Source organism: Callithrix jacchus, chromosome 14 (assembly GCF_049354715.1).
Source record: "Callithrix jacchus isolate 240 chromosome 14, calJac240_pri, whole genome shotgun sequence".
Lineage (NCBI taxonomy): Eukaryota > Metazoa > Chordata > Mammalia > Primates > Cebidae > Callithrix > Callithrix jacchus.
In genome coordinates this window covers 70,581,500-70,607,229 of record NC_133515.1, presented here as the reverse complement: position 1 = coordinate 70,607,229, position 25,730 = coordinate 70,581,500, and the positions used below count along the sequence as shown (strand labels likewise).

Here is a 25,730-nt window from a genome sequence, read left to right as displayed (position 1 = left end):
TTTTAAGTAAAAATTTTTGCTTGACCCGTCCTTAAGATATTTATACATGTATATTCATACAACGAAATACATAGGGTGTTTCTAATATGAGAGTTTTGGTGGGTGTCATTAAGGAATGAAATTAATTTGGTCAATTTGGAAATTGTGTTTTTTCCAGATAACTGAGAATCTAATGAAATACTTAGGTTGATTTTTTTCTTCCAAAGCACAGCAATCTGTGACAAGTTAATTTATTTTGAGGTCTTCTGAAGACCCAACCTTCACTGCCTTCAGCCTTTACTCCCATTGAATTAGGAGGTGAAAACAGAAGTTATTCAAGGCCACCTGTCTTGGGGCTGTGTCATGTAGGTTCTGGAAAGGTCCAATTCTGAACCAAGCCATGCCTGCCTAGATTCTGGCTTTAATGACTGAAAAGACTAGAATGGGTGTGGTCTTGGTTTCTTTCACTTGAGTTGGCACATTCGGGAGACTCCACTGTCAGACAAAATAGCCTACCACCTCCATTGACTTAGTTTTTTAGAGTGAACAGGAAAAGAAAGTTTCAAAAAAAAAATTACTATTCTAAGAACAGTTTCATCTGCTCTTAGAAACTCAGTTAAAGTAATATACCTTTAGAAAAAGTAATGAGAAGATATTTTTAATTTATTGCACATAATCTCATGGTACTAGAATAGTATATATTATATGCCTTTTTTTTTTTTTTTGGGAGACAGAGTCTTACTCTGTTGCCCAGGCTGGAGTGCAGTGGTGTCATCACAGCTTACTACAACCTCCACCTCCCGGGCTCAAGCGATCCTTCTACCTCAGCCTCCCTAGTAGCTGGGACTACAGGTGTGCATCACCAAGCCCAGTTAATTTTTGTATTTTTTGTAGAGACAAGGTTTTGCCATGATGCCCAGGCTGGTCTGGAATACTTGAGCTCAAATAATCTGCTTGCCTAGGCCTCCCAAAGTGCTGGGATTACAGACATGCCTGAGCCACAGTGCCTGGCTTTATGCTTCCTTTTTAACATAGGTAATTTGTAAGGGTATGATTAAAAGACAGAAGTAAAATATGTCCTTGAATTAGCTATTTTAGCCACCTTATAAAGACTCTAAAACTATTTGTGACTATGTAACAATCTGATATCTTTTCTTTAAAAGTTATCTCATGACTACAGTTGGGTATGTTATCCAGTTACAATCCACTCTGTTGCTGTGCCCTCTGAACAGTTTCTTGTACTAATAGTTGTTCAGTTTAGCATCTTGGGTATTCTGCCAAATAACAATTTTCAGTTATGTTAAATTCAACGGAGTTGTAATATTTCTCTGATATAGTTTAAAAGCTAAGCTGGAAAACATTTGCGTATGTGTTTGGGAGGATGCATTGTGGACTTAAGCCACTCTGGGAATAGACAATCTTGAGTGGGAAATAGTTTAGAAGATTTAATATATATGTAAGATGTCTTCATTTCTCAGTTTGGAATGGTTGTGGTTAAGAATGGTTCATCAGACTTAAAAATACAAAAATACTTATAGATCTACTCATACCTAGACACATTGTTTCTTCAAGTTGTGTTTTCAGTAGTTCACTGGGATAAACTTAAATGTGAACATAAATGTTCTGGATGATTAAATAAAATATTATTGCTTAAAGTATTTTGAAGTAAATAATAAAAAGTTGATAGACTGTAGAAATATAATTTTTTCCTTTTTTTCTTTAATATACAGGGAAGTCGAGATAACATGAGTATTGTACTAGTTTGCTTTTCAAATGCTCCCAAAGTCTCAGATGAAGCAGTGAAAAGAGATTCAGAGTTGGATAAGCACTTGGAATCACGGGTTGAAGGTAAGAAAGATGCTTTTTAAAAATTTAGACAGAGACGGAAAGTATTCTTTTTTGTTTATCAAATGATTATTTTAAAATCTCCTGGCCGGGCGCAGTGGCTCATGCCTATAATCCCAGCACTTTGGGAGCCTGAGGCAGGTGGATCACAAGGTCAGGAGATCGAGACCATCCTGGCTTACACAGTGAAACCCCATTTCTACTAAAAATACAAAAAATTAGCTGGGCGTGGTGGCACACACTTGTAGTCCCAGCTACTCAGGAGGCTGAGGCAGAAGAATTGCTTGAACCTTGGAGGTGGAGGTTGCAGTGAGCCAAGATTACGCCACTGCACTTTAGCCTGGGTGACAGAGCAAGACTCTGTCTCCAATAAACAAAAATTTCCTTAGGACAAACAAGTATTTCAAAACAAGGCCTTAAAAAACATGTCTGTCTAAAATTTACTATTTTGGACCCCAGTGTGTGTGGATTTCTTGCCAGGGAGCAGACAAATATGTCTGTTTCACCACCAAAGAGAAACATAGTTTGAAAGTACTTGGTTAAAGCTTTCTTTTTTTTTTTTCTTTTTCTTTCCATGCATACTTTCCTAGAAGTAAGTGGAGAATTCAGTGAAATTTCCCTTAATGGTCTCATGAAAATGAAGTACTCTAATTCCATTAATACTAATTCTCCCTTCCCAGATTGGAGGGAGAATTGGAATTCATCATCGGAATTCATTACCATATCCTTTCCCTTTTATTGATAGTTAACACTGGTTTAATAGATTATTTTACATATTTTTTAAAACTTCATTTTGCAGTATATATATATATTTTTAAACAGGGTCTTGCTCTGTTGCCCAGGCTGGAATGCAGTGGTGTGATCTCATCTCACTGCAACAGTCTCAACTCCCTGGGCTCAAGTAATCCTCTCACCTCAGCCTCCCAAGTAGCTGGAACTACAGGCACACACCACCACACCTGGCTAGTTTTGTTTATTTTTTGTAGTGATGAGGTCTCACTAATCTCCTGGACCCAAGCAGTGTTCCCACATTGGCCTACCAAAGTGCTGGAATTACAGGCATGAGGCATCATACCCAGCCTAATAATTTTAAACATAGAGAAAAGTTGGAAAAGTATTACAGAGCTCCACATACATGTAGTATCCTTTACCTAGATTCCTCATTTGTTTATATAATACCACATTTGGCTTATCTCTAGATATACTTTGTATAACATTCTCAGTATCTCCCTCCTTCCTTCATTTCTTCCTTCACTCCTCTCATTCCTCTATCTATACTTTCTGTAACATTGTCATTCTCTCTCCCCCCCTCCTTCCTTCCTTCCCCCACTCCTCTCATTCCCCTCCCGCCATATTACTAATCTTTTTCCTGACCAGATCAATTGAAAGTTGCTAATGTGATATACCAATACTCTTTATACAACAAAGATTACATAACACTACATAACTCCAGTGCATCCATAAAAATTAGGAAATTGGCCAGGTGCAGTGTCTCACTCCTATAATTCCAGCACTTTGAGAGGCCAAGGCAGGTGGATCATGAGGTCGGGAATTTGAGACCAGCCTGGCCAACATGGTGAAAGCCCATCGCCACTAAAAATACAAAATTTAGATGGGTGTGGTGGCAGGCGTCTGTGATCCCAGCTACTTGGAAGGCTGAGGCAGAATTGCTTGAACCTGGAAGGTGGAGGTTGCAGTGAGCCGAGATCATGCCACTGTGCTCTAGCCTGGGTGACAGCAAGACTCTGTCTCGGGGTGGGGGTGGGGGGGAATTAACATCGATACAGTATTACTGTGTAATCCACAGATCCCATTTAAATTTTCCAAATTATCCCAGTAATTCATATGTGGATCCAGGATTCAGTCTAGAGGATGTGAGCTGCATTTAGATATCATCATGCCTCTTTAGTCTCCCTCAATAGAAAAAGTTTCATAGTCTTTTGTTTTGTTTTGTTTTGTTTTGTTTTAATTGACCATGACATTTTTCAAAAGTCCAGGTTGGGTTGGCTGATGTTTCCTCTTGATAAGATTTAGGTTATCCATTGTCAGGAATACCGCAGAAGTGATTCTAGATTCTTCTCAGTGCATCACAGTTAGGGAGGCATGTGATGTGATGTTAATTTGTAATACTAACATCTTTAGTGACTTGCTTGGGTTGTTGTCTTTCATTATTTAATTAATATGTTATATCTAATAACTATTCAACAAGTATGTTATGCTTACTAATAAGTATTCTATGGGGAGACACTTTGAGATTGTTAATAACATATTGCTCATTAAGATTTTAGCAGTTTTAGCATCCTTTTGCGATATTTGCCTGAAGAATGATAGCCAACTGGTGATTTTCTGATTCAGTGAATTCATTTTTTTTGAGATAGAGTTTTGCTCTTGTTGCCCAGGCTGGAGTGTAGTGGCACAATCTCAGCTTACTACAACCTCTGCCTCCCGGGTTCAAGAGATTCTCCTGCCTCAGCCTCCCGAGTAGCTGGGATTACAGGCATGCGCCATCATGCCCAGCTAATTTTGTATTTTTAGTAGAGATAGGGTTTCTCCGTGTTGGTCAGGCTGGTCTCGAACTCCTGACCTCAGGTAATCCGCCCACCTTGGCCTCCCAAAGTGCTGGTATTACAGGCATAAGCCACTGTGCCTGGCTCAGTCATTCTTTTTATATGTATTAGCATTTTACTGCAGGAAGAAGTTTTCTGTTTGTTTATATGAGCACAGACTCATAAATTCCTGTTCTATTCATTGTGTTATAAACTGTTTCAGCCAATGAGAGCCTCTTAAAACTTGCTGTAGCATCTTTTTGTCCTGCCCACATGAGTCTGAGCACTTTCTTACTTTCTAGCATAATCAGATGGTCTAGGCTCATTGTTAATTTCTTTGCCCCAGTTCTTTACTGGTCAGTTTTTCCAATGAGCTCTCTCTCTCTCTCTTTTTTTGTTTTTTAGTTTCAGGAAGAATAGTATTTGTGAATTGGGATTTGGGTGTTAGATGTGCTATTGAGGTGTTTTTGTCCCTAGACTCTCTCAGAGTACAAAACTATTAATACACACGCCTCCATATTCTATATGTTTACATTTCTTTCTGGTAGTCTACCCATTCATCCATCACCTATGTATCTTTTGTTCCTACTCTCCAGCTGTACAGTACTACAAGATTTATTATAGTTTTCTTCCTTTTCATATTTATAACTCCTTCTATAGAGAGAAACCTGTCTCCTGATCAACCCGACAAATCTGTCATGGTTAACCCTCACCTCATGCTTTTGCCTTCCTCATTCCACATTGCCCATCCAAGTTCACCCTATATCCATGCTAAAGCTATTTTTACTGTGGTTAGGCATGAATATCCCATTCTGGACCAATCTGTGGCCACCATTTCCCCCTTGACTCCCTGAAAGATTTGTTTTGCTTAGCTAAGCAAATCTAATGGTATTGGACAAAAGTATTCAGGAAAGAGAGAAGGCAGAAGCCAGTCTGTTTATCTTTAACGTAATTGCTGATATGTTTGAGTTGAAATCTGCCATCTTTCTTGTTTCATCTATTTTTTTTCATCCTCCATTCTTGCCTTCTTTTAGATGTATTCCAGTTCATCCTAGGATTTGCTTATTAGTTACACATTCTTTTAAAAATTCATTTAGTAAAAAGAAGGAAAAAGATTATTTAGTGGTTACCCTGATAAATTGAGAATATATGTTGCAGTCCTAAGGCCCTTTTCTTTTTTTCTCTTTTTTACTTTCAACCCGGAGAAGCTAAGGATAATAATCTCAGTATAAACTTTTGATTTTATGTATGCTGTTTTTAAGATATGAAATTTCTCTTTATAAAATTAGATTATCACTCTTTTTTTTTCTTTGTGGGAAGAAAAAAAAGTTCTTCCCTAACTCAAGGTTATATAGTTACCTGTATTTTCTCCTAACACTTTTGTGTTTTGATTCTTTTCTTTTTGTGGAAAATAAATTTGAATGATGTAACTTACAATGATGGTGTCATAGACTTGTTGAATTTGGCCTATTATGAGTCATTCTGTATATAGTAGGCCACAGTAATTGGTGAGAGTTTTGAAGTATGAAGATTTCTAATGTAAAATTACAATTAAAGGATAAAACCAAGGAGAGTGTCTTGCAAATTTGGAGAATGGGGAGTTATCTTTTCTGTCTTTACAACTATTTAGCTGTGGACGCTAAACCACATGCTTAGAGCTTTTGGGAGGTCTCCAATTTCCTTTGCTCTAAATGAATCTTGTTTTTAGGTCTCAGTGCTTTTGAGTCTCAATGAGTCCTGTTTTGAGGGTGATGGAAAGGTGAGAAACACGTAAGAACACACTGAAGATTATATCAGATGCACTCATTCCTATTGATAATATCATTAAGAGGAGCTATTTTTATGAGTTAATTATTTAATGATAAATTGTAGTATGTTGAGGTTGCTTATTGGTGACTATAGTTTGTCAGAAGGTGGGAGGGATTCTCTTATTTTCCTTTTTCCTCAATCATAAAGAAACTGGGTAGTTTTTACTTTAGGAAGAGCTTTCTAGTTTGGCCAGCTGCTAGTTATGTGATCTTATACAACATGCTTAACCCCTTAAGGCTCCAGTGTTTTTGTTGGACACTAAACATAAAAACACCAACTCTAGAATTTTAAAAAATAAATTGTTACAGAAAAAGCTTATTGATGACAGTTGTTAAAGATGGTAAGGCAGATTTTTTTTCCAAGGGGGCCATGGCAGTAGATATGAGGACAACTATGATGGAATCTTGCAGTGGCAGAAAGAAATTAGACTTAACTTGGAGTTCTATAAAGATAAGTAGAACTTATAACTAAGGAGCTGAGTGCTGGGGGGAAGTGTCAGTGGATGGAAAACTATTACTAAGAGGAGGCATCAACATAAGGGGTTTCTGGCTAAACCAACTTGATAAGATGGGAGGCCAGGATAAAATATCCAGAGTGATCATACACCAAGAGCGGGGGGTTTCAATAAACTGACTGAGCAGGAGTCTGATTCAGCCTGGTTTCTGTAAGGACTGAGAGGGAGCCAAAAGTTCTCCTAGTCAGAAAAAACTCAAGAGTCTTATCAAAGGTTTGGTCCAAGGAAAGAGTTTTTGTCAAAATAAATGAGATTATGTTTGTTAAGCACCTATTATGGTGTCTAGCAGGCAGGTCCTCAGCAAACTGTAACTTTTATTAACTCTTAACTTCTATAATAGCTAAATTTTAATTTCTTAAAGGTGCGGTCAATGCAGTTTAACATGGATTAATAATTTAATATTAATTTTCTCATGCATAGTTTGTAATTTACCAAAGTATATATTATATAGCAGAGATGTCAAATACTTAATAATGATCTCTGGGGCCTGTAGCAAATAGTTATTGTTAATCAGGAGACAAAACTGTTAGCTAGGCAGCCACTACAAATAAATTTAAGTTGGTTCTTAAAATATAACTTCATAGGCTGAGCATAGTAGTCACACCTATAATCCCAGCTCTTTGGGACACCAAGGCAGGGTTGCTTGAGGCCAAAAGTTCAAGACAAGCCTGGGCATCATAGACCTACAAAAAAGTTTTTAAAATTAGCTGGGCATGGTGGTACATACCTGTAGTTTCAGCTACTTGGAATACTGAAGCGGAAGGATCACTTGAGTTCAGGAGTTTGAGGTTACAGTGACCTATAATCGCACCACTGCACTCCAGCGTAGGCTACAGATGGAGAACATGTCTTTTTTTTTTTTTTTTTTTTTTAAGTAACTTTTTATTTATAAAGCAGTGTTCTTCAGGAGCATTATGTTTCTGCTGGAGTTTTAAAATCATGTAATACCACATTAAATATTGTGGTAAATGCATTCTGGTGTTCTCAGTAAACCTGTATATATGCTTTAAGTGATGACTGGTTAGGTGGGAAAGGAATAATACTAAAATAAACAGGGAATGGTAGTTCATCCAAATTGATTAATTATATATTTAATGATTGTTTTCTGCATGTATGTTTATTCAGTGTTCATTGAACATGTGTCACTGAAGATATAGCAGAAAAAGAAGTCTCATGGAGTTTGTATTCCAGTAAAGACCTCTTTTTTTTAATAGAAGATAAATAAAATAGAGTAAGCAGAGAACAGCAAGGTATATTGGTCAGGAATGTCTCTGTGAGGAAGGACATTTGAGCAGAGACATGCATGGAGAGAAAGTATCTGAGGGAAAAACATTCCAGGCAATGAGAACAGCAAAGACTAGGAGGGAATGTGCTTAGTGAGTGTGGCTGGGTTAGAATGAGCCAGTAGAAAATTAGAGGAAGATTAAGAGGTTTGTAGGAGACATATAATATAGGGTTCTGTAGACCCAAGTGAGGACTTTGGACTTTATTTGACTTATGGTAGGAATTCATTGGGAGATTTTGAGTACAAGAGTGATTTGCTCTTTTTTCCATAGGATCTCTCTTAGTTGCTGTAAGGAGAAGAGATTGTATAAAGGGGACAAGAGAAGCCAAGATACCAATTAAAAATCATGCATTAATGCAGGTGGCAGATGATGGTGGTGAATTGGACTAGAGTGGAGGGGTGTGAAAATGTCTGGAGACATTTTTGGTGTCATAGCTGAGGGGGTGCCACTGGCACCTAGTGAATGGAGGCCAGGGATGCTGCTTATATTCCTCAGTGCACAGGACAGCCCCCACAACAAAAAAATTGTCTGGTGAAAAAATGTCAGTATTGTTGATGTTGAGAAGCCTTATGCTATAAAACACAGATTTAAGCTAAAAAAACTTACAGTTCTGTTTTCATGAAGCTTGCAGTCTGTGACACAATAAGTATCTTGTATATGGGAGTATACAGCATTATGGCATATAGTACATGTTATGCATATGGGACATGGGAGTGTATTGCAGTATACTTACTCAGACTTAGGTCAGAAAAGGATTTGAGAATGTGACATATAAAGTTGAAACCTCAAGGGTGAAAATAGGCATTCACCATACAGAGAAGTTGGATTAGTGTGAAAAATGTCCCCAAACCAAGGAAAAGAGTACTTGTGAAAATCTAGAATAGAAGTTTTTGAATAGATAGAGATGAGGGAGTCAGGGGCAGAGTTGAAAGAATAGTGAATGTTAAAGTATAGGTCTTGTGAGGCATGGTAAACTGTTTGGATTTTGTGTCTCCAGGATTGCTGAAGACATTGCTTTTTTGTTTTAAAAGTAAGGCTTGGGCTGGGCACGGTGGCTCACGCCTGTAATCCCAGCACTTTGGGAGGCCAAGGCACGCAGATAGTTTGAGGTCAGGAGTTCAAGACTAGCCTGGCCAACATGGTGAAACCCCGTCTCTTACTAAAAATATAAAAATTAGGTGTGGTGGCGGCAGCTACTGGGAAGGCTGAGGCAGGGAATCACTTGAGCCTGGAAGGTGGAGGTTGCAGTGAGCCAGAATCACACCAGTGCACTACAGCCCGGATGACAGAGCGAGACTCTGCCTCAAAAAAAAAAATTAGTGAAGTTTGGTGTAGTTACAGCTACTTGAGGCTAAGTTGGGAAGATCACTGGAGCCCAAGAGTTCAAGGCTACAGTGAGCTGTGTTTGCATCATTGCGCTCCAGCCTGGGCCACAGAGGGGGAGACCCTGTCTCAAAAAAAATCAATAAGTTGTTATTGATTTTTGAGGAGTTCGTGTCTTGCCAACGTTCAAATAATCATGCTTTAAAAAATTGCTGTAGAATGTAACTATTCAGGTAAGTATCAACCTGTAAAAATGATTTTTAATTTCTCCCTTTTTTCTTATAATTCTTATCCAGCTAATCTCAGCTAATCTTTTTTTTTATTCTGTAGTAATGGCACTCATAACTTTTATATTATTTTTACTTAATATTCGATCAAAAGTATTTTTTCCATATAGCTGTTACGATATTCATAGAGACACCTATTTCATAAATTTTAGTGATTATAGACCATTCCACTCAGTGGATACACCAGAATTTTGTAAACTGTCCTCTTGTTGCTGAACATTTAGTTTGTTCCAGTTTTTGCTTTTTGGAATAATGCTGGAATGAACATACGTATGCAAATAACTTACTTTTCCTTTTTTTCCCCCTGCATAACAATGTTTCACTTAATAAGTTTCTTATATTACTTGGTAAAAATTCCTTGTGTGTTGATGATAATTTTATATATATATATATATTTTTTTTTTTTTTTTAAATAAATAGTACCTCTTGTTTCACTTCTTGGTGAGTACTGGCTTATCCCATTAATTTAGGAACTTTTTTTAACAACCTACAGAGATTATGGAGAAGTCTGGTGAGGAAGGAATGCCTGATCTTGCCCATGTCATGCGCATCTTGTCTGCAGAAAATATCCCAAATTTACCTCCTGGGGGAGGTCTTGCTGGCAAGTAAGTAGAACAAATAGAGCTAATTTTGAGTTCATTTATAATTAGTACTTAAATAATTTGGGATAAGAAAACGTAAATCAGAAGTACATCAATTATCTAGAGATGAAATGGGCTTTAGTGTTTCTTTTACTAGCGAGGAACTCTAAAACTTCATCCAAAATGAGTTTTTTAAAAGGGAACTATCTATCATACTCTTTGAGGATGAAAGTCCTTCTTTCTTTGCTAATGAGTACAAATGGATTGTTCGAAATCAGATTCTGAGAGCAAGGTGTAGAGAATATGTTCTTGACAAGTATAGAGTGTAGCAGTTAATTTTTTAGTGTAGTCAGGACAAAATATTGAGATATTCACAAGCTTAAAATTCTGTGTAATTGAATAAAACTAAAACATAATTTTTTTTAGGCGCAATGTTATTGAAGCTGTTTATAGTAGACTGAATCCACATAGAGAAAGTGATGGGGTAAGTTTTATTTTATTTTCTAAGCATTTGAAGTAATTTCACAATGTAATTACTAAATATGAGTACATTTACATTAACGAAGTCTGTAATAAATTAAAGTATGTAGTAAATTAAATTACTGTCGCTTTTCATTTTAAGGTGTCAGTTAAAGTTTAAGAAAATGTATTGAAATGAAGATAGAGATGAAACTTTGTTTTGTAGATAGCTTTGTTGTCTCTTTCTGGCCATCAAATGACCTTTTTTGTTTTAGCTGTCTTTTATTTCTTCTCTATATGTCTGCTTTTCCTTCTTCTCCTTTAAACCTTAATTTTGAGGCAAGAATGATCTTTTAAATATCTTAATTTCTCCCCCAGCAGGCTGCTGCCATCACCAGAAGTTAGTAATAGTGAGTGAGTTATTATTTTAATGTCCAGACCTTTTGGTGCCCCTGTATGCCCAGTTGGAATACCCGAGAATAATTTTTTCTAATATTATTGTTGTATTATGGGTGTATATGAGCATTGAGCTGAGATAACCATTTCTGTTGTACCCTGCTGTGCTTCATCAGAGCAAAACTATATGCCTTTACCTTTTATTTGCTTTCCTTCGAAATGTCAACGACCTGCCAGCTGCTTCTCTACATAGTTTTGTTTTGTTTTAGTACTATTACCAGGAGACGGAAGTGTCTTTTTTTTCTTTTTTCCACTCCAAATCAGTTCAGATAAGCACTTTTCTCTTCAGTTTTCAAGTTTTTGGGTATCTAAAAATAAATGACTAATTGTTAATATAGATGCTTCAAAACATAAAGGGAGCGAAACTTAGAAATAAAGGGAAGAAATAGAGCCCCCTCCAGTCTCTGGTTCCTCTTGGCAGGTTGAAAAAGACTATCCATTGGCTAGAAGTCAATTATCGTCTCAATTACATTATTTGCTAGGATTCATTACTACATAGCAATATAAAAACAATAAAAGTATCCTGGTAAAAAGAAAAATTTCACAATATAATTTTAGTGAGTCAAATGAAAGCAGTGCTATATATTGCTGATCATAATTTATATCTTGGTCTAAAGGAGTGATTCTGAGTCTTTTGTTGTGGCAGGTACCTCAAAATATTAAGAATTGTACCCACGGCCGGGCGTGGTGGCTCACGCCTGTAATCACAGCCCTTTGAGAGGCTGAGGCGGGCGGATCACTTGAGGTCAGGAGTTTGAGACCAGCCTGACCAACCATGGAGAAACCCCGTCTCTACTGAAAATACAAAATTAGCCAGGTGCAGTGGCGCATGCCTATAATCCCAGCTACTTGGGAGGCTGAGGCAGGAGAATCGTTTGAACCCAGGAGGTAGAGGTTACAGCGAGCCAAGATTGCACCATTGCACTCCAGCCTGGGCAACAAGAGCGAAACTCCATGTCAAAAAAAATAAAAAGATTTTTTTATTTAATATATACCAAGGATAACTTTTAAAATTTTTTAAAAAAGTGATTACACATAGTAGCTACATAAACAGGGAGTAAATAGGCAATGGAACCATGAAACTTGAGGGAGATGCTCAATATATAAACCTTGCCTTGGCCAGGTGTGGTGGCTCATGCCTGTAATCCAAACACTTTGGGAGGCCAAGGCCGGTGGATCACCTGAAGTCAGGAGTTCAAAACTAGCCTGACCAACATGGCGAAACCCTGTCCCTTTAAAAAAAAATTAAATAAATAAATAGAAAATAAATAAACCTTGCCTTAAATAGATTATTTGACAATATAAATGGGATATATGTACTTAATTACCTTTATACATAAATGTTCTATTAATATCAGAGGATCAAACACTGACAGTATATCATATAGTAGATTCATAGAGGGAGGAGATTAGAAAACATAAGACATGACCCCACCCGCGTGCTCAGTGCAGCTTGTACTATAGTTATAAATACACCTTAAATGATCAAAATCTTTCACATAGCTTAGTAACAAATAAATGACAAAATCTGGAATGTGACCATTGCCATTTGAATTGGGCAGTGATTACTGTGAAAGTTCAGCTAAGTAGGGGAAAAGTTAACTTCTTAAAGAAAAGATAGGATTTGAAGAACGATTTGAATGGCAGAAATGAGATAAGGGCGATGACCTTTCAAGTGGACTAGAGAGGCAAAGACAAAGTATAAGATATCTTCAAAAGAAAGGACATCTGTTAAGGCTAACACAGAGAACTACTGTGGTGAAAAATAAGAATTTAAGTTGCCCGAGGTATTTGCTAAGAGACCAGCCTTTCGAACATCATTTTAGGGTAAGGAACTACCTTAGGTTTGGAGCATAAGAATGATAGATTATAAAAAAAAAATCTATGGTATTTTAATCTGTTAACAAACATTTGCCGTATTAGATTAAAGAGATGCTGGCAGTCAGGTAGTTGTGAAATAATTGCAGAGACCAAATGGTAAGTGTAAATTTATCAGTACATAGATATATGAATTAAAGGAACTTCCCTTGTTTACTAAAAAAAACTGACTCTGCAGCCTAGAATTCTAGATGGGGAAATAATATATGCCTTTCACAGTAGTCACTACCTTAGAAAAATGTTGAACCATAATTGCAAGTAGCAGAAATGCACTGAAAAATCTTTTAAATATATTTCAGAAAGTAGAGTTGGGTATAATTTAGAAATTAAATAATTTTAATATACAGAAAGGTTACTATTTAGGGGAAGCTTCTTAAGTTGTTTACTAAATTTGTTTTTTAATATGTATTCCATACTAATCTAACTTTTTAGAATGTGTTCTATCTTCTTACTGCAAGCAATATTGATATTTTCCCAACTTTTAAAATACAAATTTGTGACAGAGTCTAGCAGAGATGCTTAATCTAGGGATTCATGAATCCCCAGTAATCTTTTGGAAAATCTCCAGAAAAACCAAACTACATTTTGCTGTAAGTTGTCCTTATGTTAGGCAGGGCTCTGGGATCACAGTCCTTCCCTTTTTCTAAAATGCTAGTTTTTGTTTTATAACTAGAATATAAATTATGTGAGATCTGGGACGTTGTCTGATTCATTTATGTCTATAGTCCAAGCACGTATAACAATCTTAGCATATGGTGAGAGCTCAATAAATACTTTTTGGATAGGAAATATTTGTATTTATTCATTTCTAGTAATTTGCTTAAGACTGTCCTTAAGTCCTATATTTAAAAATTAATTTGAGGTTACTAATTGGTATAAAGTCTGTATTATAGGGTTTTATATTTTCATGCAAAAAATTATTTTCTTGAAAAAGACTCATACGGCTTTTGAATTAGTATGCCACTGGTCAAGTAGTTGCACAAGTTGATCATTTTCCAAGAGTACAGTTGTGGAGGGAGGTGACCTGTATTTACCCAGCTCCTACTTGTGCCAAGCTCCCTTATTTTTACATACACAGAGTCATAAGTAATCTTCTCAGCACCCTTCTTTTACACATGAGACTTAGAGAGATGAGGTAGCTTGTACAGGTCACAAAGCTAAATAAATCATGCAGCCAGAATTTGAATTAGGCTGACTCCAAAGCCTGTTCTCTTTACATTATTCCATGTGGCCTCTCTAAGGTAGTTATAGATTATATATGTCTGTAGCCCACCTCATCTCTACAATCCAGGAAAAATCATTTCCTATTCTTTTGTAAATATCATGTTTAATAGTCTTAAGATACTCCATTTTATTGATTGAAATAGGGTCTTGTTCTTTATTCCAAGCTGGAGTACTATGGCGCTATCACAGTTCACTGCAGCCTCAACCTCCCAGGCTCAAGTGATCCTCCCAGCTCAGCCTCCTGAGTAGCTGGGATTACAGGCACACAGCACCACACTCTTTGTGGACACTTTTTGTATTTTTTATAGGGACAGGGTCTCACTTCATTGCCAGGGCTAGTCTTGAACTCCTTGGGGTCAAGTGTCTTCCCACCTCAGCCTCCCAACGTTCTGGGATTACAGGCATGAGCCACTGTACCCAGCCACAAGATACTCTCTTTTTAATGATGAATATTTTATGAAGTTGTTGAAAGGAAGCAGTCAAGCACAGTTCCTTGTCAGTTATTTTTCACTTAAATACACATATTTATTTATTTTAATCCAAAAACTTTGTAAGGCATTTGGATCTTAGAGAAGGGGAGGAAAAATAGGACAGATAAGTCTCTTTTTGAGCCCCAAAGAATCTCTGTAGTGTTTTCACATTATTAAATTTTGCATGCAATCATTTTTCTGTTTTACTTCAAACAGTTAAATGCAATAGCCATAGCTGCTTTTACATTTTTATGTCACAGTTTTTAGAAGTATGTGAATACTAGTTTTTTCATGTTTTTTATTCACTTGTGAAAGCATTGCTATGGAGAAGACTTATACTGTATGAAAATGCACTAACATTAGTCACTATGTTTTTAAGGTATGATTTGATATAACACTTATCTTAGCTGTGCGATCTTGACCATTCGGATGATACTAAGGTTATTCATTAAATTTGACATGATTCTTCAAATAACATCTAATTCATTAGAATCTACATTAGTCATCAATTTTGTCATATTTGAGAATTTTTAGTTAAAAAATTTTTTTTTTGTCTGAGAAGCAGAGCATAGGACTCCACAAGAAACATATTTTTGCTAGTGTTTACTTTCTCTCCGCTATTATAAGTAAATCATTTTAAGAATTTTGGTCATGATATCTGTGTTTTCAAAGATAAGTAATTACTGCAAATAAATAATTAGCTGGTTAAATTTTATTTTTTTTAATGTGCTTAGATTTCCCTCCTTCCCCCTCCTATTACTACTCTCTGCTTGATTTATCTAATTCATCTGTCTTATTTGGTATAAGTTAGTATTTTCATAGTGAGAGATTTTATTTTTAAGCTCTGTTAGCCTAGCTGATAGTAAAACCTTAAAAACAAAAACTAGGGTGGATGGGAAATGTCCTGAATTCTCATCTCAGTAATTGCCTTCAGCTTACATAATAATTATAAACATCCCATCTGATACAATGTATTAATCAACATAACTAGTGTCTTGAAGTTTTACTAATTTTACTCTATTAAGGAACTATATTCTAAACTTTAATATGAAATAACCTGTGGTGTTCTATAATAATTTCACCAATATTTCTTTAGTAAGAGTCTATCTATATGAGGTACTTCCTATGCAAAAAATGCTACTCACCATAATGTATTCAGCAGAGCATAAAGATAGACATTGATGTTAATTATACCTGTGCATGAATCAGAGCTCTGCCACTTACTAAGATTGTCACCCTGACAAATAACTTAATCGCCCTGAGCCTTAGTTTCCTCACTTATAAAAATGATAACTGGAGTACTTACTTTGTAGGGTACCTGTGAGGATTCAGTAAGACTATGTATATAAATTTCTTAGCACAAATATTAATTTTCCTTCCCTAGATGATAGGAGGACATAGAATGGAATATGAAATTGTTTTTACTCTCAAAGAGTTTGCAGTGTTAAGTGGAGAGTCTTGTGAAGGGCTGCAAGGTAGAGTTAATTGCTATAATAGATGTGTAAAAATAGGTGTGCTATATCAACTGTATGAGTTCAGATAAAGAAAGTGCAAGAACCTAGATAATAGGTTTCTCTTCTAATATTAATGAAAGCCCATGAGAGAGTTATGTAACAGTATTTTGAAAAATCAAATGTAATGGCTGGGGAAGAGGTTTCCATCGTCTATTGTCTACCCATAGTGATAAGAAAGTATAATTTGCCCCAAGATAAAATAACTTTTAAGTGTGGTCATTAGCTAAAGTTCTTCTCAATTTAGTGATTCTGTAATGTCAGCCATTGCAAATCCATCTCTACTTGATTTACCAGTTTGGTTTTCTTTTTCTTTTTTTCTTTTTTCTTTTTTGAGACGGAATCTCACTCTGTCTCCCAGGCTGGTGTGCAGTGGTATGATCTCGGCTCACTGCAACCTCCACTTTCCAGGTTCAAGGGACTCTCCCATCTCACCCTTTCAATATCTGAGACTACAGGCATGCACCACCATGCCTGGCTAATTTTTTAATTTTTAGTTGAGACAGGTTTCACCATGTTGGTCAGGCTAGGCTCGAACTCCCAACCTCAAATGATCCACCTACCTTGGCTTCCAAAAGTGAGGCTGGGATTACAGGTGTGAGCCACCTTGCTTGGCCATTATTTGGTTTTAGTATGTCTTTTAAAAAGCAACTTCTCTTCCCCAACTATCACTACTATATCAATTCACAGAAGTACAGGTGATTAATAATGAAAAGTGTCAGTTTGAGAGTGAGAGGTACTTTATCTGTTGAACTCACCAAAATTGACCCAAATAGAATAATCTTTCATCCAACTTTATTAATAAATCCACCTCTAAATAGAGTTATGCCATTTAGTCTATATCAGTGATTCTCAACCCTTGCTGTATATCAGAATTGACTGTCAGGCTTTAAAAGAACAACCCAAATCCACTGAATCTGTGGATTTTAAAAGGGAACTTTGGCATGTATGCAATTTTAATAGCTCCAAGGTAATTCCAGTGTGAAACCACAGTTGATAATCACTTATATGTGTAAGCCACCTTGTTTGAGGCAGATTTTGTTTTAATGTCCTATAATTTTTTTTAAATAAAATGGTAGGGTTTTTTCTTTCTTTCTTTTTTGTTGGGGAGTTTTTTGGGGGAGAGGGTTGTAGGCTCTGCATTAAAAGATCTTTGTGATATACTGTAAAGTAGAAAATTTCCTCTTAAAGACTGATAAGGTTTATCATTCGAGTACACTTACCCCCATTGTTCCATCTCAACTCTTTCTGAATAGATTCAAATGGGAAACTTTATTTTTTAATATTTACTTACTTGAGACAGGGTCTTTCTCTATTGCCCAGGCTGGAATGTAGTGGGTGCGTAATCTCAACCTCCTGTGCTAAAGTGATCCTCCCACCTTAGCTTCCCAGTAGCTGGGACCACAGGTGTGTGCTGCCACACCTAATTTTTAAAATTTTTGTTTTGTAGAGATGGATTCTCCCTGTGTTGCCCAGGCTGGTCTCAAACTCCTGGGCTCAAGTGATCCTTTCACCTTGGCCTCCCAAAGTGCTGGGATTACAGGCATGAGCCACCAGCCCTGGCTGAGAAATTTTAATTAGGGAAACATGTTTAAAGTCCACATAATAAATTTTGCAAATTAAAAGGCAGTTAATATGCTTGTTGTAGAAAATTGGAAAATTCAAAGAAGATAAAATATCTAGAACTCCCCTACCCATTATTATTATATTGCTGTATTTCCTTTCTTTCCAGGTATTTTTCATAAGCTAAAATGAATAGATACACAGACATGTATGTACCCAAAAAACATGGGCCATACACAGTATCATCTCTTTTTTCTTTTTTTGGAATTGGAGTCTTGCTTTGTTGCTTAGGCTGGAGTGCAGTGGGTGTGATCTTGGCTCACTGTAACCTCCACCTCCCGTGTTCAAGCAGTTCTCCTGCCTCAGCCTCCCTAGTAGCTGGGATTACAGGTGCCTGCCAGCACTCCTGGCAATTTTTAGTAGAGATGGGGTTTCACCATGTTGGCCAGGCTGGTCTCAAACTCTTGACCTCAGGTTGATCCACATGCCTCAGCCTCCCAAAGTGCTGCAATTACAGGCATAAGCCACTGCACCTGGCCCAGTATCATCTCATTTTTTGCCCGGAGGTCACTTCCTCCCCCTCCCCTGACATGTCTGAGGCAGGAAAACAAGCACTATTTTTTTTAAGAGGATCTCTGTCGTCCAGACTGGAGTTCAGCGGTACGATCATGGGTCACTGAAGTCTCAACCTCCTGGGCTTAGTTCAGCCTCTCATCTCAGTTCTCTGAGTAGCTGGGACTATAGGCTCCTTTTAAATGTTTTTTTGTATAGACGGGGGTCTCACTGTGTTGCCCAGACTGGCTTTGAACTCCTGACCTTAAGCTGTCCTCTTACCCTTATCTCCCAAAGTGGTGAAATTACAAATGTGAGTAGCTGCTCCTGGCCATTGAGGGCAACTTTTTAAAAAATAACATTCATGTGCACTCATTTTGCTAATAAAACATTGCCATTTATTATTTGGCTTCAGTAGTGTTATCTTTGTTGCACAAGTATAATGTAATAGTCTCTAAAGGTGGTTAAAAGTTTGTGTCAGATGGAAACCTCCAAACATATTTAAAAAGGGATATGATATGTTGAAACAGCCGTATATCTTCTATCTAGATTCAGCAACTGTGAACATTTTGCCATAGTTGCTATATTTTTCTTTCTATATCTACTGTTGTTTTTTTTTTTGACTGAACCCTTTGAGAGCAAATTGCAGATACCATATTTTACCTGTAAACATTTCAGCATGCAGCTCTTAAAAATGAAAACAATTTTCTGCATAACTGTAATACCATTACTATACCTAAGAAAATTAATTTTTTAAAAATTAATTTTTAATTTTGGGGTATACATAGTAGGTATATAAAATAATAAATTTTATAATGTCATCGAATATCGACTCTTAATTTTCCCAGAATGACTATTATAATAGTTATTTTGAATCACAGTCTAATTAAGTTAAGTCATCAGTCAAGCACATTAAACAAGTCTTTAATCAGTCAAGCCCCCTCACCTGTTTTTTCCCGTTACACTGACTTTGAAGAGGTTGAGCCAGTTTTTTTATAGTCCTTCCTACATTATGGATTCATATGATTGTTTTCTCATGGTGTCTTTTAACTTGATCCTCTATTCCCTTTTTTCCTGTAAACTGGGAATTAACATTATTAGATTGGTTTTAAATGTTTTTTGGCACAAATACAGGACATGACTGTTCCTTATAATGCATCATATCAGGTGGCACATAATGTAAAGATGTCTTGATTTTAGTCTGTCAGCTTAACTGTGATTAGCTTCGATGATTAGTGCTTGTTCTGTCTACAGTGTTAAGTAATTACTATTGTAGAAACCTGTAGATTTTCCAAAATTTATTAAAATATGAAAGGATTGAGTGGTTTATTATTCATACTTAGAATATTTTCATCTAAAGATGCTTTTATCAAAATATTTAAGGGCAAAAAGTAAATAAAATTTTTATCCATGAAAACTTTAAAATCTTTCAAAAATCTGTTTAAATCTATATAGTTTTATGTTTTATATCTCCTACTTATCATTTAGCAGAAATGATGAAGGAACTGTTCTGATGGTCTGCTTTTCTGTCCTTTTCCTACTGCTTTAAACATTAATTTTCTTTTGTACTAAATCATATAGCCAATTATTGTTTTTTTAAGTAAGTCAGTTTTAGGAAATGCTTGTGTTGCTGTTTAATTATAAAAGCTGAGTAAATTTCAGATTAAACTTAAAATAACTGAAATAAGACATAAACTAGTTAATGGTAATTTGCTAGAAATGATGAGATATTATAATTGGAAGTTTTTATTGATGCAGGTAAGAATTGATATTTAATAAAATGTTCTCATGCTTAGACTATATTTTTGGTAGAGAAATTAGTGTTTTGCTGTAATGTGTTATGAAATACATGTGATATCCTAGTTTGTCTACTGACACTGGGGTCTTGAATCTTAAAAAAAGGCCTCCGATGAAGCAGAGGAAAGTGGATCACAGGGAAAATTGGTGGAAGCTCTCAGGCAAATGAGAATTAATCATAGGGGAAACTACCGACAACTTCTGGAGGAGATGCTGACTAGTTACAGGCTAGCTAAAGTAGAGGGAGAAGAAAGCCCTGCTGAACCAGCTGCCACAGCTACTTCTTCGAACAGTGATGCTGGAAACCCAGTGACAATGCAGGAAAGCCATACTGAATCAGAAAGTGGTCTTGCTGAATTAGACAGCTCTAATGAAGATGCAGGGACAAAGATGAGTGGTGAAAAAATATGACTTTCCTTTTTGGTAATATTTTTGTGATCTTTGATGGTTTTTAACTTAGGAAGTATAATGTATGCATTTATATAACCGTTTTGTTATTTGAATCTTGGAAAACTAGTTTTATTATATTCAGATAGCCTTGTTTTTTAAAAAGGCCTTTGCATACACCTTTATGAGATAGTGTAAAATTGACTATTTATAGTACTTTGGATTTAATGAAATTTATGTCATTTCACATTGTATGCCAGAAATTAGGCTACCAATTATTAATAAAAGTCAGTAGTTAAATTAATACTAGATAGGATTAGAAATTTTGATTAGAGAGATTACACTATATTATGGAAAAACTTGTTAATGTAGAATTATACTGCTTCATATTATTTTACCTATTAGGACACTCATAGTTAGCTTTGTAATAAATTTATGTTTTCTTTAATAATTTTAGTTCTTCAAGAATGGCTTATGATGGCCTGTAATTTTTCTTTCAAGGATTATTTGTGTGTTGTTTGATTTGTTTATATTTTACATCTCTGTAGTTTTACTTTTAGAAGTTTTGAGATATTGGATATGTGGTTATTTTTCCCTTCTCTGTATTCTTTATGAAACATAACTTTTGGAAAACCTATGTATTCATACAGCTTTGGTTTGTATATTCTGTATAGTCTAACTACACGCATCAAAATGTATGTCAACCAAGTGTTTAGAATGAAATTATAAGTGTTTAAGTCCAAATAAAGCATGTGATGTGGAATAATCTATGCATGTTGTACTTATTTTTGAATTAATTTTTTTTTAAAACAACCAGGTGTTTGGTATATTGGAAGAATACCCATTAGAAATTCATTTGTATTTATATAACATTTAGAACACTTTTGGCTTACCTTTTTCATTAACAAAAAGGAAAGAAGTTTAATATAAAAATATATGTGTTGCATACTTAAATCTATTCTTTTTCTTATCCATCTTTTGTGGTACAAAATATTAATGTTTGGACATTATGGGCACACATAGATGTGAGAAAATTGCCACAGTGAGCATTTTAAAGATTGCAGAATTGTCAACTTTGTTACTAATTTTTATTAGTTATTAATAAATGGAGTAATTATAGGCTATTTTTAAAATAGTGGCAGATGAGAGTTTTTGTTTAAAGGGATTTTTAAATAATAGATTAGTCACATGGGGAAAATATTTTTTTAAAAATTATTTTATGACTGTAGAATATTAACTTTTCTTCTTTACGTTTATATTTATATCACATGTCTAAAGTTGCTTGTTACCATAAATTGAAACTTTGGAATCTTGGATGTTATAGCTGATGTTTTAATGTATTTTTCCAATGCCAGAATATTTTTAAGTGTTTTGAGAAAGGAAGGCATTTGGTGGAGAGGGGAGGAAAATAACCCAACCCAGTTATCTATCTGTATTAGATAGATACATGTGTACACACACAATATACAATACACAACGTCTCTCTGTAAAAGTACCTTTTCAGACAAAGAAAGGAAGGTAATTTGTTCATCAATTTTGTTTTCTTTTGAAATTCAGTCCAATCTGGAAGTGGTATAGGTAAATAATAATAATATTCTTCCTTTTCTCTTCCTGTAGGGTGCTGGAGATCTAGAAGACCCATGGTAGCCTTAAAAACCTTCTAAAATGCTTTTGATTCTGAAAATTGGGGGAAAAAACTTTTAATCACAATTTTCTTCAATACAAGGGGAAAATATTCTTGCGGATTCCCAACGTTTTGTGATATGAGCAGAATATCATTAGCATTTCCCATCATTTGTTCATATTTGTGTTTTCTGACAGTTGCCACTCGTAGCATTGCCTGTACTACAGTATTTTTTGCCAACCTCAGGCATACTCATTACATCTGTATTGAACTTTTGGCCCTAGAAACCAGAGGAGTTATTTCACCACAAATCAGCAATGTGCCTGAGGTGCATGGGAAATAATAGTTAGCTATACTCTGAAAATACATTCTGTTTTTTTCTTTAAACAAAACACACAACATGTGAGCATGTAAGAGTGAAGAATTGTATGATATGTTCCATTTTTCAGTTCACCAAGTTGGAAGCCTATTGCAGCTCTGTGGCTTGGAATTTCATTTGAGCAATTTACTATAGGATATGTATTTATTATTAATTGTTATTTAATTTTTTTCCAATTTTACCTGTATTACCAAACTGGGTTCTCCAATAATGTCCAAATTGTAATGTTGCCTTGCTTCAAGATAAAGTGTATTTGGCAATGATATAAATCCTTACAAATTTTATGCATGTATCTACTGCATCCTTCAACTCTCACTAGAAAATCTTTTGAAACCAAATGGATTAATTTATGGCTATTTATAATTTGCTTTGACATCTCACTGTTGCAAAATTTTTTAAAGATGAGATTTGCCTTTATAATGTAAATTGTGATTTTTGTTTTACCTGTGGGTTTCTATAGTTTTAATTTTTTTCAGCTTTTAAGATACAAGTTTTATGTAATTTGGTATTTTTAATCATTTATGTTATTTTAAAAGCTCAGAATATCACGTTGAAATTACTATAAATACATTTAAAATTATCTATTTTAGATCTAAGGAGATATTACAGAGATATTTTCATGGGTTCAGTAACCTTTCATTTTATAACATTGGGCACGGTACAGAGTGGCTGTCACATAAGGTACTTGAAGATTTATTTAATTCTATTTTTACAGTAACCTTGAATTCTTCTGAGTTTTGCATGTATTAAATTCAATTAATACTGAACATGAAGAGTAAAGTATTTATATGAAAGAAGTTACTGGGTTAGGAGAAGTAATGAATGTATCCATTTGTACATGGTTTACATGTTGTGGATGCTTTGTAAACATTTCCTATATGTTTAAATTGTGTTTCAGCAGGATGTAATTGCCTTTGTGTGTAGTTTAAATGAGTCGTCATCTGGTCCTGTGTCAAATGGAATTCATAGTATTTTCTGTAACATTTTCCTGAAGCTATTTTTGGAGAGCCACACATTTAAGTACAGACAGCTTTCTGATCATTTGATTTATTGTGCACCTGATTTTTGGTCTAAAAGGAATTATTGCCACAATATGTTTTATTTATTCTTTAGATTTTAGCCTTGTAAGTAAAAGTGCTTTACATGATGATGTTAAAAGCTGTTTGTCCCTTTACTGGGTTTGGGGGGTTAAAAGATAAGAATGAAGAATGCAAATGGTTTATTGTTCAAACTGTCCACTCTGATCCAACCCTGTACTAATAGTACTTTCCAGTATGATATTGTGATGTTTCATACAATGCAGTGAACATAACCAACTTGTTACCTAAATAAAGAATTGATAAAAACAGTGTGACATATTACTATTTGATATGATTCAGTTTTGAATGTTACTTTAAACTTATTATGTAGTTGGCCTACTTGTGAAAATTTAATTCCAAAGAGGAATTACCCAAACTGTACCTGACAATATTGATTAATCCCTTCTCTACTCCAGAAATATTTATACTCCCTTTTTAAAAACCTGTCTTTTTCGGGGGGGTTACTGGTGCTTGAAATAGGAATAATTATGAAATAGTAAAAGAAAAAACTCGAGTTCACTGTTGACTCATCTGAATTTCCTAGCCTGGCTATTCTCAAATATTTTGGTCTCAGGACCCATTTATATTCTTAAAATTGTATATTCCAATGAACTTTTGCTTTTGTGGATACTATCAATATTTGCTATATTAGAAATTAAAACTGAGAAATTATACATATTGTTTTAATTTGTTTTAAAAAATACATGTTAACATAAAACCATTTTATGAAAAATAATTATCTTACAAGTTAAGATATAAAAAATCAGTGTAAAAAGAAGGATCCATTTTCATTTTTGTGAGCCCATTAATGTTGGGCTGAATTGTTGTTTGTGCTTCTGCGTTCAGTCTGTTGCAGTGTAGTACGGCCCGATGGTTGAAGTATAAGAAGGAACCTGGCCTCACACAGATAGGTAGTTGGAAAAGAGGAGTCATTTTAGTAGCTTCAGATAATTGTAGATATCAAAACTTTACAACTGATAGTTTCTTGAAGGTTGGTTGCAATGTGAAATAGGAAAGTTTATTAGAGGACTTTTCTTAGTTTGTTACGTTAAAATCCACTAGTTCTGTCTTGCATTTTGAATGGACCTTCTGCCTATGCATGGTTTTGTCACATCATGAATTGGTCATTTGGAAAATACTGGTTCACTGAATTCTGCAGTTCTTCTAAATATTGACGTGTTATTCTGCAGTGATTAAAATATTTTGTTAAGGCCAGGCACGGTGGCTCACACCTGTAATCCCAGCACTTTGGGAGGCCGAGGCGGGGTGATCACCTGATGTCAGGAGTTTGAGACCAGCCTGACCAACATGGAGAAGCCCATCTCTAGTAAAAATACAAAAATTAGCTGAGTGTGGTGGCACATGCTTGTAATCCCAGCTACTTGGGAGGCTGAGACGAGTATCACTTGAACCCCGGAGGCAGAGGTCGCAGTTAGTCGAGATCGCACCATTTTACTGCAGCCTGGGAAACGAGTGAAACTGTCTCAAAAAAAGAAAATTATGTTAATAAAAGTGATCTTGTTGAAAAAATATTTTAAGTATTGGGAAGCTGTCAAGTTCACAGTGATGGATACAGATTTTTCAAAATTCTGATTTTACTATAAAAGGTGAAATTTTATTATTGGCAACAAATATTGTTAGTTGTTTTTCTTAAGTGACAGGCCCAATTCATTTATATTAGGGAAAATGTCTGCTGAATAACCATTGTCACTCATTCTTTCAAAAGTGGTGTCCCATGAAGTGGCTAGTTCATTGCATAGATCAAATAATAGCACATGAGACAATGGTCACACTTTCGTATGCTATAGAACTAGGACTTCCCATTTCATTCTATAGGATATTGAAATAGTATGTACCCAAAGGTATAGGTTTAATAAGATTAATTTTGCACTGCTTTATTAAGGATATTGTTGCCAGGCGTGGTGGCTCACCCCTGTAATTCTAGCACTTTGGGAAACTGAGGCCAGTGGATCACCTGAGGTCGCGAGTTCAAGACCACCTTGACCAACATGGAGACACCCCCATCTCTACTTAAAAAAAAAAAAAAAAAAAAAAAAGATAGCCAGGCGTAGTGATGCATGCCTGAAATCCCAACTGCCTGGGAGGCTGAGGCAGAACTGCGTGAGGGAGGCGAAGGTGGAGATTGTGCCATTGTGTACTCCAGCCTGGGCAACAAGAGCG

General features: G+C 35.6%; 1 protein-coding gene across 4 annotated transcripts in view; it reads left to right on the top strand.

The window, feature by feature from the left end:
* The window catches only part of PPM1B (protein phosphatase, Mg2+/Mn2+ dependent 1B), a 72,775-nt gene extending 48,959 nt beyond the window's left edge, over positions 1-23,816 (top strand). For 2 of the 4 annotated variants that reach the window (XM_008980760.4, XM_002757807.5), the window contains exons 3-6: positions 1,710-1,827; positions 10,083-10,194; positions 10,597-10,654; positions 20,186-23,816. In XM_008980760.4, coding sequence (XP_008979008.1) covers positions 1,710-1,827; positions 10,083-10,194; positions 10,597-10,654; positions 20,186-20,491 — 594 coding nt within the window. In that variant the 3' untranslated portion in view covers positions 20,492-23,816. Of the gene's footprint in view, positions 1-1,709; positions 1,828-10,082; positions 10,195-10,596; positions 10,655-11,731; positions 12,059-20,185 lie in introns of those variants that run through there. The other 2 variants (XM_017964363.4, XM_054245004.2) reach the window with 2 other exon arrangements.
* Positions 23,817-25,730: the final 1,914 nt, after the last annotated feature.